The sequence below is a fragment of the Temnothorax curvispinosus genome, unplaced genomic scaffold, assembly GCF_003070985.1.
Source record: "Temnothorax curvispinosus isolate PA1 unplaced genomic scaffold, ASM307098v1 QBEX01016430.1, whole genome shotgun sequence".
Lineage (NCBI taxonomy): Eukaryota > Metazoa > Arthropoda > Insecta > Hymenoptera > Formicidae > Temnothorax > Temnothorax curvispinosus.
In genome coordinates this window covers 211833-224617 of record NW_020226210.1, presented here as the reverse complement: position 1 = coordinate 224617, position 12785 = coordinate 211833, and the positions used below count along the sequence as shown (strand labels likewise).

General features: G+C 45.4%; 1 protein-coding gene across 1 annotated transcript in view; it reads right to left on the bottom strand.

Annotated features, from left to right (window-relative positions):
* Positions 1-12785, bottom strand: part of LOC112466643 (optomotor-blind protein) — an 85450-nt gene that overhangs the window by 51457 nt on the left and 21208 nt on the right. Inside the window, exons 3-4 of the mRNA XM_025034848.1 lie at positions 3413-3526; positions 1009-1171 (exon numbers count right to left, since the gene is read on the bottom strand). Of these exons, the coding sequence (XP_024890616.1) occupies positions 1009-1171; positions 3413-3526 (277 nt within the window). The remainder of the gene's footprint in view (positions 1-1008; positions 1172-3412; positions 3527-12785) is intronic.

Here is a 12785-nt window from a genome sequence, read left to right as displayed (position 1 = left end):
AGAAGGAGGCAGAAGAGTGGTCTTAACAAAGGTCGATCTGCCACGCACTGCACGACAGCCAGCCATTGACATCGGGTGGGCTCTGGGTAAGGAGGACTAGATTTCACGAGCCAGCGATGCAAGATCCTTCAAAGGGCGCCGACGGGCTGCCGCAAAAAGGATTCGCAAAAAAAGGACGAGGTAAGGAAAAAGAGACAGAACCACCATGGCCGCAGAAAGGGGACAGGCTTCTTCTTTAGTTAACGCTGGCTTCCGCGCACCCCGTGTTGAAGAGAAAGAAAAGACGAGAGATTGAAGGGGTCGAGACCAAGGGGGCAGGCGGCCGAGGCTAATAGAGAGGAAGAAGACGAATAAGAGGAGCGCGAAGCGAGCGAGAAACGCGGGAGGGGGGAGGAGAGCGAAACTACTTGACGGCGAAATCCATCGCGATAACTTAATCCCAGGATTACGCTGCGGTTAGGTATCCGCGCGGAAATCCGATCGCGCGCGCCTGACGGGGTCCGTCAGGGCCGTTGTGAAGAAACGCGACTGCTCCGTTTCCGGTTTCTCGATTGATTTCACGAATCTCGGCCTCTTCGCTGGTGTGTATGCGATTAACGTGAGGATTATTATTCGGACGCAAAAAACCGGCGTATCGCAAAGTTAGATTGTTAATTAGGCATAATTAGCGTCTTTCTTTATCGATTTTTTCCCCCGTGTTAACGCTTCGTGAAAAAAATATCACTCGATGAATTATATACTTCTCTCCAGATTTTAGGAGAACTCTATTGGCTGAACTAAATAGATCCAATTTTACTTGTATTCCACCGATCGTCATCGTCGCGAAAATTAATTTATCGCGGAGAGTGCTGCATGCATGCACATCGATCACAGACGTTTCGCAATTTTGAATCGGCCTGTCACGCACGTTTCAGGCAGGTTCAAGTTAGCGATTAATTGCAAACTAAAGGAGCAAAGCTTAGAGTAACTAGTAAGTAAGTAAGTAATTGTTTGGTTGGCGTTACGTACAGTACTTACAAAGCCGTGCTTGTCGCTGATGTTGTTGGTGAGCTTGAGTTTGTGGAAGCTCACGACCTTCTGCATCCACTGCTCGCCGCTGCTGGGCGAGTCCGGATGTATGTACATCCTCTTCGGCATTTCCGGATCCGCCTTACCCGCTACCATCCACCTACTGCCTCGCAACACGCGTAAGAATGTATTAGAAAGTTACCGGGTGCCGGTTATCCGTGTGTAACATGCCTCGACGACGATGAAGATACCGAGAAACGCTCCTCATCGTTATCTAGGACAAATCGCTCGGATCGAAATGCAGACCATAAGAAAATGCCCGACTAGACTACACTTTGTTTCAACATCAATTACTATCTGATTTATTTCCCTTGTATCTCAAATGAAACGGTCTACGGGGAATATTTAATTTACATCCTCCACGCCAGAATTATCTAAAACTAGATTATAATTCGTCGGTTGAGATTTTTATTCGATATATCTGGCTAGACTCGACTGTAATTTGGAACGAGAACGTGCTAATCGCGCTTCCGATAATCAAGCGGATACCAACGGTTTCCTCGCAGGGCAACGGTAACATGCCTATGCATCTCACAACGCAGACGACGAAACCAATGATCTATAACGAGCCAAAAGAAGGCTCGAGATGACCGGTGTTCCTCGTTGGCTCGAATAGCTTCGACCCGCCGCGAGCATCAACCAGACGCGATTGTTGTCTTTTAAGGGAGGCGTGTCCACCGTTCGTACTCTTTCCCGTCGTCGCAGGTGGGTCAAACTCGAGCGCGAAGGACCGAAGGAAGAACTCGTTCGACGAGTTCCAAAGTGGCTGCGGTCGCCGACGTGATGTAATCGTTCATTGTGGTCTGCGTTTCGATCGTCCGAATGTGTCGGTGTTCCGAGATGCCTCGCGAAGAGTTTTCTCGACGTGGAGAGCGCTAATCGAGTTCCCTCTGTCGGAGGAACGAGTTCGGGATCCGGGATCTGTCTGTTGCGAAAAAGTTCCCGTGTCTCGCGCGGCCGGCCGAGAGAAGTGCGCGAAAGTACGTGAAAGAAATACACGGTTGTTCACTTTTGCAGCTAAGCAAATATTTGCGCTGGACCAAATTCGAGAGAAACTCTAAACGACAACGAGCAAACAGTCGCGAGAGTCATTCTTAAATCACGAGCCGCGATATGCCGAAATATTAATGATCATCAGCACGCGATTGCTTAACGGGATTTTTAGAGAATTATAATATTTATTTGGAATACGAGCGAAATTTTGAGAAACACAGAGGTATACGCGAGTTTCACGAAGCATCTCGGTTAACTAATGTGAAGGCTTGCGATCCCCATACAAGTCGAAATAATTTCCCATGGGACCCTCCCTTATGTGGCACTTCTGCGAGAGAATCAAACATTCATTATTTATTTTTTTTTTTTTTTTAATAAATATTGCTTCACAAAAGTACACAAATATTTACTGGTTAAACATTTGCAAGTGAATTTTCGAAGTACCGTCCGTAACCGATTTTTCGCACAAAAAATGCAAAAATTGAGCGTGGATTTGTTACGCACGGCGGGATGGATTAATCATAAATTAAGATCGCGATATAAGGTTGCACAGGATTACAAATAAATTATCTTCGACGAGTATGAGGAATTGTTCGCAGCGCACGCTCCACACTTATTTCAGGAGAGTCTCCTGGTACAGATAGTGTAATTCGCGATCGGGACCGATCCAGGATCATTATTTCAAAATATAATAATTCCAAAAATTTATTTGGAATACTTTCTGTGCCAGAAAAATATTTAATTAAACGTACCTCCCAGAAAATTTTCCAAGTATTAATGTAATATCTTTAATTCGTAATTAAAAACAATGATCCAGGATCGCTGCGATCGCGCAGGGTCAATGGTATCACCTGTTGTGAAATTTATATCGGCATTCGTCCGATGCCACGATGTCCATTAGAAGTATGTAGCTAGCCTGCTTGTCTAACCCGAACACCCTCACTTTATACGCGGGAAACATGCGTCTGCGAACAATTTTGCAATCGCAAAAAAAAGACACACACCATACATTAGTTCTACCGTTCACTGCTGACTTTTCGTTATTATTCCCCATGAAAACGGGGGACCGTGCTTAAAATCATCATCTTCGGATACGACGCTTTTGGTCGGACAACCGATTTCAACGATCTCGACGCAAATTCTATTTCACAAATCCGTTTGTACTTAATGACTTTCCACTTTCAACCATTAAAAGTAAAAGAAACAAAAATAAAATACATCAAGATCGGTATTGAAAGATCTCGTATACAACATGGTTCAGAAAACGCTTGAGATCGTTCACACGAGTTGTCCGCGACAGTTATATTTTTGTGAGCGCCCTCGCTTCCCCTACACCACGCAAAACCTCTACCTGTTGTGGAACTTGTATCTGTAGTCATCGGCGGCGACAATGTCCAGTAGAAGGATGTACTTGGCCTTGGCGTCCAGACCGGAAACTCGGAACTTCATCTGAGGAAACATCTGCCTAGACCCCCGATCAACACGTACAGTTCGATTAGATCGCTTGTTCGATTAAACGAGCTAACTTAAATTAGACTATCATGCAACTCGCAGTTATCGCACCTTATCTTAACTCGCATCGTTCTTAAACTCGTTCGATCCTTGTATAATTGACAAAAATACATTATCCCCGCGTACATGTTGCTGAAAGCAACATGTCGTTTGTTATCTCTGCGAAACACAAGGATAATGCGCGATATTTCCGATAAAAACGTTAAATTTCAGTCTAGAACGCATTTATTCAAGAATTCGCGAAAAACTCGTCTCTCGCGAGAAGCAGCTTCGGCTCGGAGGATTCTCACTCCTGAAACGAGCTGAAATGGGATGAAACGCGCGTACTCGCGCGCGAGGAACGTCGCGCGGCCGCGAGTCACGTCGGCGACACCTGGTAGAATCCTGAAAGGTCGGAATAGAAACGTGCACGAGTCAATCTCGGCCGGCTGTCAGACGGCGGACGCGCCGTTGGCTTCCGAGGCGCGCGTTCTCTGGAATAAAAACCGGACCCCGTTCCCCGGGCCAGAAACCGACGACCACGGCCGTGCTGCGCCGCGAATATCCCGGTAGCGGCCGTCAAGGTGCGTTCGGCCGAGGTGCGCGTCGAGGAATTATATTCGCCCGACACGAGAGATCTGGAAAATCGTCGTTCGGAATCACGTTTTTCGGACGCGGAGATCCGCCGTCCGTGCAGCTAGCCGGTTCCATAATGAAAGTTATGCGCGACGTGTTTTTCTCGCGCTTCGAGATTCCGCACGAGGGATTGCATCGGAGCTGCATCGTCCTGCACGTGCTAATCACGTAAAAAAATAAACGTAGTAGCTACACTGTTTTTCTATATCGTAAAATGCTCCCTCGTAAAATCGGAAAAATAAACACGTTTGAAAATACGTGCACTTTGATTAACTATAATATTGTCACTCGCACTGATGATAAAATGTATCGCACTCGTAACATTATTGCAATTCAAAAATTTGTTAATAAAAAATTAATATAATTCAACAATAATAATTGGAATATAGTAGACGTAATCAGTAAATTATATGTACATTTATATTCATCACATTTACATTATCATCACTATCATAATATATTTATATCTGACACATAATATATTTGTTATCGTAATAAAATATTTATATCTACCACGAAAATGTTCAATATACTACTAACTCCTTTGTAATATGCTTTCCAAGTTCCATCGCACTAAAATATTGCAGAATTTTATAAAGATATTTAAGAAACGCCATTATACCCTCGGACTTATGGGCACACTTCAACGTAAAGAGTTTCTTACTACGAAAAACTCAATTACCATAATTAGGCGTTATAACTCGCCAAGTTTAAGAAAATAGATTAGCAGGCCAAGACATTATGATGTAATTACGAGGCAAGACGTTTCAGTACGTCTAGACCTGTACCCAGCAATAAAGAGTCATTAATGGCAGCAAACAAAGAATATTTGCAACTTTCCCGATTTTTTATCTCTGTTCACGAAACTGTACTGTCCAGTCAGCTTTTAACAAATCGCTTTCCCAATAAGTAAGCAAAAAAAATAAATATTAACTACAGAAGTTTTTGAACAATAAATTTATAAGAAAATGTCAAGTAAAAATTATTTTATACAAGGTTCACTCAAGAGATTTATCGTGAATCAGACGAAATTAAGTTAATCAGCGATTCCAAAAAGATCTCGCAAATAAAGATCTGCTGAATGTCGATCGAGGGCGGTTACCGAGAAGGGCCGATCGTTCGTCTCGCGACGTCAAAGGTATCATGGGGATTTCTGGTAGCATCTGCCTACTGTCTGTCCGTTGAGACGTTCCCCGTCGAATTTCGGCGCGAGCGAGGACGAGACAGGATCTCGGCTCGGCGGCGCATTCGGTCGCGATAAACGAGACGCCGTTCTCATTCACGTCAAGGAGGACATTAAGCCGGATTATCCGCGCTATGTGAGCCAAAATATCCCGCGGGAGGAGACGCGCGCGCGAGAGTCCTGGCGATGAGTGCTGTCGACGCTGCATCGCTAAGCAAATGCTACAGGACGCGGATGTCCTCTGTTCGACGGCTACGTGAATATTGCGTAACGCTAATTGTAAGATATTTTATTTTCGACGCGCGAAAAATGTTTTGTTACGTCACGCGCTGCAGACTTCTTAAATGTTTAACGCGAGCATTATACGACATTTAATTAATTCACATCAAATTAATCAATGACACAAGAGTGTCATTGGTCTGTTTTCGATCGATTAAGAAATGAGCCGGAGACGTGTATAAACAGCCGTTTTGTCTCTAATACATATTCAATATACCTACGAAATTAATTGCCGCAAGGACATACATAAAGCCAAAAAAAATGCGACATTCTCACGGAATCTGGACGCAGATCTCCAAAACACTGTGTCCGCGATGCGAAGTGTGGCGCTATATTATTTGATGATCACAGGCAAGACGTTTAAAAAAAAAACCGGACGCGTACGTTATCACTCTGAAATCACACCGCGCAGGGTTAAGATTTATCCGGTTGTCTTATGTATCATAGACGCGGCGCGACCTTCTCCTCCGTCGTACACAACTCTCAGCTGGTAGAAGCTAATGAGCGACAATACGAATAAACAAATTATGAACCGGCCGTTTTTGCCACAAGGTTGTTGAAAGCTGTAAATCGTCCGATAAAGGCGCCTTTGAGAGATCCCGCTCTCGTCTCCGTCGCCGGCTCTTTCTTTCCTTAGGCCGCCACACTTGACGACGTATCGCCGCACGAAACGATTCGATAAGACGCTTGCCACCGATCGAAAGCAGCTGTCCGTTCGTCCAAGTGACTACCACGTTTCCCAGACCCAACTTTGGGGACACACTGTCAATCGAGACAATCGCTCGTTAATCTTGTAATAGATCAAAGGTCAAAGCAACCCAAAGTATGTTCATTTATACAGCTTTATCTATATGTAATCTTTTTTCAAAATAATGGTGGTTTCCCCTTTATCCATGTTTTATTTACCTATGACCTATGTAGATACGAAAGTGAAATCAATTTTGCGAAGACACAATATGCGTGTTTCATTTATATTTGTACCGTTGTTTTAAACTGCTTTAAACTAACGAGTGATGAAAAATGAATGTTAAGGTTAATGACTTTTTCACAGCGTTATTTATTTTGAAAACTCAACCGGGGACATAGTTTCCTCTAGAAGAAAGGGCGTGACATTCCTCAGAAAGCCGAGGAGGCGCCGCTCGGCTTTAATGGCTATCCTCCTCCCAGATTACGGGAAAGGGGCTTTCGAAGTCTACGGATCAGGGCCTTACGGCAGCGGCCGTGTCATCAGAAGTATTTATCGGCGATCCCTATCCTCATTACAGTTTATGTTGATGTCGGGAAGAACGAGAAATTAGGTGTCAGGATCGAGCCGCGTTGCTGTTGTCGACGCCGCGTCAATGTCTATGCCGGCAATAATACTAAAAATTAGATCGTAAAAAAAGCGATCGCGCGCACGATAAATCGTATTCGAGAAAATTAAACGGGACCACGGGATACGGTCCGGCCGACGCGATGGCATTCTTTTCTATGATTTCTACTTCGAGATCGCCGAGTATGATAATAAAAATTGTGTAATCTTTCGGTGTCGATTAAATTCATTTACGTAAATTTCCCAAAGAGCAGTTTTAAATTACACGTAATCCTATTATTCTTAAGCTTAATTCTCCGCGAGAAGAAATGAAAATAATACGATGCAATAATCCCGACATCGAAGTCGTGGTAAAAAGTTAAGATAATAATCGCGAAACGAGGAGTCAACGGTGTTCACTTTCTCACTTATATATGCACGGTGCATATGCTACGCCTATGCCCCGCGATTATTGCTATTAAATATGTAGCGTGTGCGACGACACAATTACATCGGGAAAACGATAACGGCAGCCGTGACGATATCGCGTTATGATTGATTCGCGGAGGTATCGCGCGATGAAACGGAATAGAATACAAAATAAAGCGGCAACGTAAAACGGGTAACTTTGTCGAGGCACCTGCTCCGTCCGACATTCGATCATCCGCCGTTTCCTTCCTCGTTTGTAATTCTTCGTCCCACTACAATGTGCAAAGGGCTTTACACATAGCAATCTCCATCTTTTTCTCTCTCTCTCTCTCTCTCCCTCTCGAGCGTCCCGCGTCACTTTATATTCCCATATGGCATATGGTATACTCCCATTTTCGAGACTCTCGATCGATCCACTGCGCGAACCTGTATCGCGGATGCCATCGCTAATAAGTTGGGAGATGCTAATCTTTTTAATCGATATATATATAATTTATGCTCTTCTCTCTGCTCACGATGATCGCGATGATCGCGATGATCACGATGATCGCAATTAACGATCGATCGGATGGACCCATTCTTTTTATAACAGCGTATAATCCTGTCAGATTAATTGTAACTTTAACTCTCTGTGCCTCATAATATAACTATAATTAGCATATGCAAATACGTTTAATTAATTGCACGCTATATAAATATTAATTATACATGTAGGTATTAATTATATATGCACAGAAACACGTGACACCGAACTCAGTATTTTTATCGTCTTCATTTCGATCATTTCAACTTAACATCACCGAAACTATTTCTCCTCCCTTTCTTCCTCTCTCTCCCTCCCCCTCTCTCGCTATATCTATTTATCTCTCCCCCCCTCTCTCTCTCTCTCTCTCTCTCTCTCTCGCCGCGTTTTGCCTCGTACACACGGAAGTGGGCTGCCAGTTTCGAGTTTAACCACAGGGATGCACTTCCGGGACACCCAGTACATCCATCCCCGGTACTGCGCTTTCCGCGGTGTATGGCAGGTGGAAGAGAGATCGCTTCCACGAAACCTCAGGAGCCCGCGGTGATGTGCAAGAGCACGACGACGACGCGAGGAGACGACGACGAGCGGAGCGCGTGTATGCATTCTCTTCCCGCCGACACAGCGTGCACACATACGCGTGTCTCTCCTTCTCTCTCTCGTGACGACGACGCCGCGCGAGCTTTCCTCGTCCGTCCCACGAAACCACCGCTTTTGTCCTTCTCTTTCTCTCTTCTCACGTATTTGTTTCTCGGACGGCGCTAATTTTCGGCGTTACGGCTCTATCGGCGGAGCCCGATCTAGATGCGGCCTCGGGCGTTTTTTCAGCCTTTCGTGCCGGCCCTGTGGCTTCTACCTCGTTAACGAGAGACGGAGAAACGCCGGAGAAGCGGTTGCACGCCGATCGAATACGCGTATACCTCACACACGCGTAATCTGCTTTGCTCGACGAAGCATCGAGTTTCTATTTCTATAGTCGCGATGATCGCCGATTCTTAATACAGCAAAACGTGATAACTTCTTATCAAATAATTGATCACACAAACGTTCGGCAAAAATAAGAACAAGAAAAAAATGTGTATCTCGTTAAGGGGGAGGTCATGGATATTAATTTTTTCCAAATACATTAAGCTCATTAAAAAACCATCAAACTTTTGTTGATATTAATAATATTCAATCATTTATAATTGCCTGTCTCTCTTTCTCTATCGGTCAATTCATTTATTACTTACATATAACGGGAGGAAAAAATAAGAAGAATAATAAAGTTCTTTAAGCGAAAGTGATCCTACGAAACAATTTCATTCGTGAGTACCGCAGTTACGTAAATCCAAGAGCCTTACTCGAACATAAATAAGGAGCAGCTCGCTCCTAGCGAAATATCTCTTACGATATTGTCGATGAGTAATGACGACAAATAGGGGAGAAAAGGGACGGCGCAAGCACACAGGTGCACGTTGCTGCTGCTGCCTTCTCTTCGTCGTTACGAGAGTCGGAGTCGCGCCGATATCTCGATGGAGATACACCCGCCGCGGCCGTCGGTTCGATGAAACCAACCGCGGATTTACGACGCGGTCAGACGCGCGATAGATGTATCGTCGTGTGAATCGCGCCTTATTTACGACAGCTGATTACGCACGCTGGTTTCGCACTTCCGAAAGGTGATATTTCTCCAAAGCGCGAATTTATTAAGGATGCAAGAAGGATGCCGAAGGAATGAGGACGAACGGGTTAGGCGCGAGAATGAATGAACAATCTAAATAATACATTGTTAAAAACGCGTCGAACTTTTATATTTTTATCTAAGAAAATAAAAATCTGTTTTTCTTTACCGTGATCATATTATAAATACAATAACTTTTATCACAACTTTTACTAATTTATAAATGTTCAAAAATCATTTCCCTTTCAAGGTGGATTCCCTTCATCTCTTCACGCTACAATTAAGAAAGGCCCTCGAGCTCTTCACGTGCGCACTTTTTTTTCGCGGCGCCGAGAAATTCAAACGACGCGGCGACGTGCCGATGGAACGTTACGACTTTGCGCGACTAATCGTTACGATTTCTCCCGGGTCGTGGCCGGCGGGCGTAGAAAAAGAAGCCTCGTTATATTATCCCCGACGAGAGCGAGCTCCCTGGTAAGGCGTAACGACGCGGCGCGGCGGACGGATAATGCTCGTCGTCCGGCAACTGTAACGCGCATACCGCCGCATCACTTTTATGCAACGCGCCCAAGAGGGCCTGGACCGATCCTCCCCGCCCTCGCCGTCACGTTCCCTTCGTCGATAAATCGAAGGGGGAAATCGTTATTTACGGCGCGTCATTACACGCGACGGGGACGCGCCACCGAAAGAATCCCGCGCAACCCGGTAGCTTTAAGTTAATTTATTTTATCGCTAAGAGCGCGCTCTGCGCGGCCACCGATGATTTGCTCTCGCGTCCCTTTCGCATGCCCATTTATTTCTCTGTGCCCGCCAATCTCCGCACCGCTCCTTATCGCCTTCCTCTCCTTCTTCAACCTCCCGCCGATCTCAGGCCACGTAACGGGTGACACGCGAATCGTGCACGGTACATAAAAGCCCTCCGCGAGTTGTACCTTTATTAAGAGATTGTTAATCGATTGAGTAATTTTCCTTTTAACATTGCTGGCCGAGTTTTGTTTTAGTTTAAACCAAGAGTTCGCGTGTGTAATTAAAATTTGTCAATTTTGATGCAAATTATACATGTTTCATCAATATGACAAATAACCGCAAATTTCAATAAAAATTTCCTTTCGAAGATCACACGAGCGACCAATCTTCCTCGACCCTCCATTCCGGAAACACCGGTTGCAAAGGACACCGTTAATCGTATTCTTCACGCTCTCCAAGCTAAGAAGCATAAAGTATGGGTTTAAGGAATCGCACGACGTAGGTACTCTCTGCGTAAAAGAGCCGCCGTGCAGAGGAAATTAAAAAATCCCCTCGAAACTACACCGTAAACGACCACAGCGCGAACATGCTCCTCTTCGTCTCGAATCCCGATGAATCAATCGCGTCGTATATTACAAAATTATCGCGTGCACCTCCGGCGTCGTTATTTTAATCTGCTTACGCCGTTACGCAAATTTATCGACGCGCCTCTCGTAACTATACGCGCACCGGCGTTCTCCTCGACGCTTCGATGTCGGAAAGAAGCAAAACACGCCGGAAAAGAGCGGGGAAGAGCGTATAGCGAGAACAGAAGGAGGCGAGGAGAGGAGACTTTATGGGACGACGAAGGGCAGGACACAAATCTATTCGCGAATTGACAGTGAAAAAGAGAAGCAAGAGGAGCGAGGAGAGGAGAGTCACCTTCTCCGCCACCTTCCTCCTCTCCTCCTTCTCGCCACCCTGTTCAATCCTCTCGGCTGCGCGAGAGTCTTGTCGAACAAATCGGTACAAACGATCGTCGTAAAGCAGTTAAGGCCGAGTTTATATACGCCTTTCTACCGCAGGGCCCCGCGTAGAGGGCCCCGAAGAGAGATGAGCGGGCGCGATAGGGAAAGCGATAGTCGCCGCTCTCGGGGCACCGCCAGGGTTTCGAGAGAGCTTCTTCTCCGTTCATCCTTCTGGCTGCATCTCCTCTTCACGGGACCCCCGCAGCGAGGAACTTTTTTAACCGGATCCGAGAGAGGAGGATCGACGGAACATACCGTAGTCGCGTCTCCACCGAAAGTTTCTTCGAACCTTTCGTCCCTTTTTATTACTGGCGCGATTCGGACGAGACGGAAAAGCGACGCGTGTCTTTGTTTCAGTTTTGAACTCGGGGAGAGAGACTCGAAAGAACTATTTCATATATATCTCAGTTTTCGTGGTTTTTCAACTTAACTTTATTCTTCATAATAATTCTTTAAATAACGATCATCTTTTTAATATTTTCGATTGCACGTGCGACTTGAAAGAAAAAAGAAACTGTGACGTAACGTTATACAGCGCGAAATTAAGAAAGAACTTATTGTTAGAAGGAAATGAATCACTAATCAAGGATACGTCCCCCGAGTGTCAAATGCACTTTCATCGCTTCCTGTTGCTCCGAAGGACAACGGGCAAAAAGTTTCGTGGCCGAAGAGACTCCGTGGTAGCTCCGGTATAATTCCGGGCATTTATGACTTGCCAAGAACAAATAATAATTTAGTGGGCGTCTCCGGCCTTCACCCCCTGCTCGGAGAAATCCCCCTCCTCCCCCCCCGCGGACGAAACCCCTTTCTCGCCGACCACACTGTATAAATAACGAGTGGCGCCAGCCGAACTTCCACTGTTACATTATCTCTTATGGTTTACACGCTATAGGGCACGCCATGGCCATCATTATATCTCTCGTCTTCGCTCCGTGCGTGCGCGCCACACATCCGCGTGCCTACGTGTGCGTGTGTGAGCGCGGAGGCTCTCCACGTCGAGATCTCGCCATGCGGCCGTCCCTATAGGATTTCTTATTAGTCCTCTTCAACTCAGGTGTGAGAAACTCGGAGAACTCGGCTCGATCGTAATGACGCACGATCGATTACGTACCGGGTGTCGTAAATTTACAGCCGCTATAAAATATGACGGAAAGGATCAGCGTGGCGTACAAGAAAAAAATATGTTATTAAAATTAACACTCGCTTTCACTCCCACTGATTTTTCATCGGTTCTATATTTTTGTGCACAGCGCACGAAATAACAATTGACGGCGATTTGTAGCGTTAATTATTTGACATCATTAAATATTAAAAGAGAAAGAAGAAAATAACGTGATTGATGTTATAATGGTAGCAATGTTTATCCCTCCCCTCTCTCTCTCTCTCTTCCTCTGACTTTCGAATTAATAGAGACTGCTGGAAGTGGGGTAACCATGTCCCGTGCAGCGTGTAGCGGCAGCTGGTGAATGGCGAGG